General features: G+C 42.5%; 1 protein-coding gene and 1 pseudogene across 2 annotated transcripts in view; one reads left to right on the forward strand and one right to left on the reverse strand.

The window, feature by feature from the left end:
• The window catches only part of SARC_02960 (hypothetical protein), a gene marked incomplete at both ends in the record, with an annotated part of 8960 nt that extends 8239 nt beyond the window's left edge, over nucleotides 1-721 (reverse strand). The window contains one exon of the mRNA XM_014303246.1: nucleotides 158-721. Within this exon, the coding sequence (XP_014158721.1) occupies nucleotides 158-721 (564 nt within the window). The remainder of the gene's footprint in view (nucleotides 1-157) is intronic.
• A 432-nt stretch (nucleotides 722-1153) lies between these two features.
• Nucleotides 1154-1240, forward strand: SARC_30051 (annotated as a pseudogene). The gene has a single exon. The product of its transcript is annotated as a tRNA-OTHER (tRNA).
• The last annotated feature ends 4247 nt before the right edge of the window (nucleotides 1241-5487 follow it).

Here is a 5487-nt window from a genome sequence, read left to right on the forward strand (position 1 = left end):
GTGTGTGTGTGTGTGTGTGTGTGTGTGTATGTGTGCGTGTGTGTGTGTGTGTGTTTGTATTTAAACCCCCATTTTTGCCCACATTCTCTAAGACATCATTTAATGTAATTTAAGCACCTTCTGGATTCGATATCCTCATAAACTTATCAACACATACCTCTATGAATTCCTCAGGCGTCGTTGCCGGCAGTTTGTCGAATCCGTTAAGTGTAGCCATATTTTCGACCACACTAGCAGCACATGCTGCCCTGTGTATATCATTCGCAGTCGCTACGATAACTACTTGAATGGGACTATTTAGAAACCCCAAAGTACACGTTATACCCACCCTACGCCAACTGGTGCACTCACATGCTCCTTCGAACGGTCTCCTGCTCACTGGCTTTGTATTCACATCAGACCTAGGACAAGCGCCCGAGCATCCCTGCTTTAGATTGTAACCCCTAGCATGCGCAATGCGTCTCCACATCTCTTCTGAGCATGCATGTTGTCGCCAAGTACTGCACACATGACTGGCACGAACCAGACCGACTGGATCTAAGTATTGGAATATTGCTATAAGGACTTCTTGCGGTAACTGTGCATATCCTTGTTCTGCATCTCGTGTACGATGTGCCTCATGCTCCTCTGAACGTCGGTCTGACTTCTCGTACACATCCGAATGATTATTTGTATTCATATCGGTGGCAGTTTGTGCATCTGCGTCCATATTATCTCCCATCGTCTCGTCCGCTTTCCTTGACGTAGGTTCTGGACTGAACGTGACAGTCGAGCTGGCTTCCTCGCTGATATCTTTTTACTCTTTTTATACTAGTGCCAATCAACATGCTAATGTGTATCAGACGTGCGTCGCAAAGTGATTATATGCGACGTGCCTTGAAAATGTACGAAACATATACTTACACGCGCTCACTAGAAATACATTGTTGGTGTGTTGAGGTCGTAACGATAGGAAGCAGCGAATGTTTATATTTACTTTTATATTGAAAATATCCCATCGGATAATGAAGTGCGAAATTATAGATTAAAAAAATTGTACTATTTTGTTTACGTGCGCATGATGAATATTTTAATATTCACCACTTGAAGTATCTAACAGTTTATTCTTTCAAACATATATTCATAGAGTACTTCATATATTGTATTCATAGCAAGTGGATTAGTTCAATGGCAGAACATTGCTTTGTGGAGTCGTTATAACGAATCAGCAAAAATGGGAGTTCGATTCTCCCATCTACGATTATTTTAACTTTTATATTAAAATAAAGAGTCAAAGAGAAACTCGCAGAGTTGGGCCACAGATTGGCCTCCTGGGATCGAGGAACCAGTGCAAAAATCCCTACCCGCATATTTCAGTCTTGTGTGGGCTGTCTCCAGTGCGGGGATTAGCGATTCTCGGCCTCGGATAACCCTCAATCAGTACATATGACCACCGAACCATCAAGCTATGATAACTCTAAATTCGTCGACACTGGTATTTGGAGGATCACTTCGCTGCAAGCACAAGACCACTACTTTCGCTGGGTTGTGAACCCCAAATAAGCAGAAATGGGCTGTAGCAGTACCATAACTCAACGCTCTAGTAATAGCATATGAGCATTTTCACCTCTCCCTTGGCTAACGGGCTCCAGTGCGGCACTACATGCTCTACGAAAACGCCACAGCCAGTGTTAACAGTCAGGAGACCCTAAGGACGTCAACGATAGATAATACAACGGAGAATCGCAACAGAGAAAATGTTGTGTTGGAACAAGAGAATAGGAATCCGACGATCACATTGACATGGACTCTGCGGACCATGCCGCGACAAGAGAAGCGCACGGAGCCATGGGCATCGATACCGGAACGAGAGTCGACTCAAATCAAGAAGGATATCCAGAAGAATAAGGAGGATTTGGACGAATTGCAGAAGGTATCAGAAGGTCAAGGAAAACAAAAGGAAGTCAGGTAGGTGCATATGTTTGAGCATCGCCATGGCAACGAGCACGAAGTACACGTGTGTACAGGTATTTGAAAGGTACGTAAGAAATTGGGTACAGGAATGAGAGAGAGAGGAATGATATGGGATAAATACTTAATTAACCATGTGTAAACTAACTAGGTTATTAGTAGACAACATAGGTTTGCAAAGAAATGACATGCCCACGTAGATATTAAAGGAAGATGCACATGCAATGACAGTCATACAGCAAGTTCGGGTACATAAGATAAAAGATAGAAACATAATAGGAGTGACACGACGCTACGTAGAACGATAGGGTGTGTGTACACAGTACTAAATTGAGTACACGAGGGAGTGAGTATTGTAAATATGCATATGAATGGTCCGACCAAATTCGTCGATTTCAATGTGAATATGAATATACCGTATGAGTTACCGTAGACAAGTGTGGTGTGAGAACGAGCAACACCAAGACACAGCGACGACAAGGATGGGCAGCAAGTTAGCCAACTAAATCGCTACGAGTTTTGGACAAAGTGTCGTGGGGGGGAATGTAGGACCGGACCAGATTTAACCGATCTAGGAGGAGGATATTTTTGAACCGGACTAGAAGACTGGACCATATAAGACAATCTGGGATTTAATAAGAGTACATAGCCTATTTGAGAAATTGACTGATTGGTGTATGATGACTAGTTTTGCGTCATCATAACTTAGTAACTATGAGACTAAATTTAATGTTATGTCCGGGTATTCCCACAAACCTGTTGTTTGATAATATCTCGTCCCATATCGTAACGTGTTTAATAAATACAGCAGGCGTGCCGTGCAATCCTGACTGAGTTGACTTATTCAAAACTTATTATTATTTGCTAACATTTACTCCATTTGGACTATATTTTTAACTGGTCGAACTATTATATTTATTACATTCTTTAATTCCCACAAAATGTGCCTGTTGTTTGGTAGTACCTTGTCCCATATCGTAACGTGTTTGATAATTACAGCAGGCACGCCGTGCACTTCTGACTCAGTTGACTTGTTTAGAACTTAATAATATTTACTAACCTCTACTCCGCTTGGACTACATTTTTAACTTGTCGAACTATTGTATTTATTACATTCTTTACAGTGATAAGTTAACTGAAGCTCGTAATTGTTATACTAATTACTACTCTATCAGGACCTGAGTTGGGCAAGAAAGCCTGTGACTGGTGTTTGAAACAATTGTTTAGAAGCTTATCGACAATTGCCTCTAATTTTTGCTAAAGTAGTAAAGACGTTTTCCCTTGATCCGACACTAAAGGGGAGGCTAAAGCAGAAATTCTACATTGGTCAGGCTGATTGCTGAGGCCAAGCCAGATTGATGCGGCTAAACAACGTGTTTAATGAATTGCTGACCAGAAACGGTCATTTAGGGATGCTGGTACACGTACAAGAAGCTACGGGAATCGCTCGGCTAATTCGAGTGCAACTTCGTCAATCTTGTAAATTCCAGTAGAGACGGAGGACTCATCTCACCACTGTGATACTGGTCAACCAGCGAGTGCTACGCAGTAGGTAGTATAGCCAGCAAGGCAATACTGGGCCACTCAACACCCGATACAGGCGTGGTCAACACCAACCCGTATTCCACCTAATAGTGGGTCTGACAGTATGGAGCATATTAGCCCTGTGAAACGCATGTACTGAACTTGTCCCTCGAGAAGCGCTGATTGTTCGCATGAATCGTTTGTTGAAATATGTACACAGCCGTGCAGCCGCGATTCGACGCCTGATTTACACCGAAGGAAGTCAGGAATCAAATACTGCTGTCAGATCCCCTGGCAGATACAATTATATAGAACCGGCGGATTTGCATTTTGCAATGAACTATACACGCGGTATAGCATCACCGGCGAAACCTTTCGATATGTTTCGAGAGGTCATAAACCTACCATTATGTTCGCGACACCATCTGTGTGAGACAAGTTGCATTAAACTTATTCCTTGACAAGCTCTATCCATATCGGTCGCCACCTCGAAATTCGTAGGCAGTAAAACGCCGCAAGGCTACAAGGTACAACGATACTTATATTGCAGAGTCTATCGCTGCTGAAATAAAAATTGCAGGTTTTCAATCTTATCCCACGCATGTTGAAGGCGGAACAGGATGAATACATAGAACATGAGAATTACATGATCTATTACGCACATCTTGAATGAGACTTTGAAGATATTTTCAGTTCATCGTTGAGAACAAACAGAAGATACAGATCATTCGAAAAAGCTACTGCTCCTATTGTGCGCATACAAGAACAGGACTTGGAAGAGAACGCATATAAACAGGGTCTGGGTGTGCATGAAGCTAAGGCGATTCCAAGTGGAAACTTGTTTCAGGCAAACCCCTTCCCCCTCATTCTTAGAATTTTACTATGTACAGGTGCACCCTGGGAAGAGCCTAGTGGATACACGGTTTAAGCTGTTCCCTACAGTTAGCCATGAGCACATCACACTGCAAGTAAAATGCCATGCTATATTTATCCTCAGTGACACAGAGGCAAATCGTTCACTGGTTGTGTAACACAGACCGAAAGGGGATTCAAGTTTGAATAGAGTAAGTACAATGCATGGATGTGTGAATCCACCTTGACTCATTTATACGTAATGTACTCCGCAAGATCTTGGATGCTCGCCATCGAATACATGTGCGCCATGGTTTCCATTGCTAATGTTCAGGATGCAGTTAGATCCCCTACCGATCCCTAGAACTGTCCCTATTTCTTGAAAAATGATACACAAGCCTGTGGAAAATATCGGTGAAAGCATACCATCATCGTGAGAATTTGATCTTCATCCGGTTCCATCGTTCTGGCACGACCTGGGGAGTTCAAGATGCGACTCTACAAGCAATGTGTTCCAGTGGAGTATCTCAAAATACCTGAAAGTACCTCTGCGTGAGGACGCAACTAACCATTTTCAAGAAGATTGGGCTTAACCTTTTATGACCGCACGCACACGTCAAATTGCTAAACAGATTCGTTGATTTTTTTGCGGGAAATACAGTAGTAACCACCCGAGTCATGAGGAAGCAAATTGTAGAGTACATTTGATACGACAGTTTTATGAACAGGGCTACTCGGCCCTGGCAGTGACAGTACAACAGATGCATGATGACGGGCATAGCTGTAACTCAACGCTTCCGAATATGAAAGAGGTCTAAACATGCTTGGAGAATAATACTATGAAGAAACGGTTTCATTCTTAACGAGTAACACGGCACGATACCCCTGGGATGATATACATATAAAATTCATTTTCTATGGCGATGACAATGCGCGGGAATAAATTTATGGTATACTTCTTGGATGTGGCATACGGATACTTCATTCTATAGAAAATGATCAAAGACAGTGGCGAAAGAGTTAGTATCAGTTTTTGTCAACTATTGGTTTCCTCGCAAAAAAAAAAGGGGGGCGATGAGGGAAGCCAATTTGTGAATATCATCGGATCATTCATAAAACCCCACAGTCAAACCGTCATCAGACTGTCATCAGACACTTGAT

The sequence above is a fragment of the Sphaeroforma arctica genome (assembly GCF_001186125.1).
Source record: "Sphaeroforma arctica JP610 unplaced genomic scaffold supercont1.142, whole genome shotgun sequence".
Taxonomy (NCBI): Eukaryota; class Ichthyosporea; order Ichthyophonida; genus Sphaeroforma; species Sphaeroforma arctica.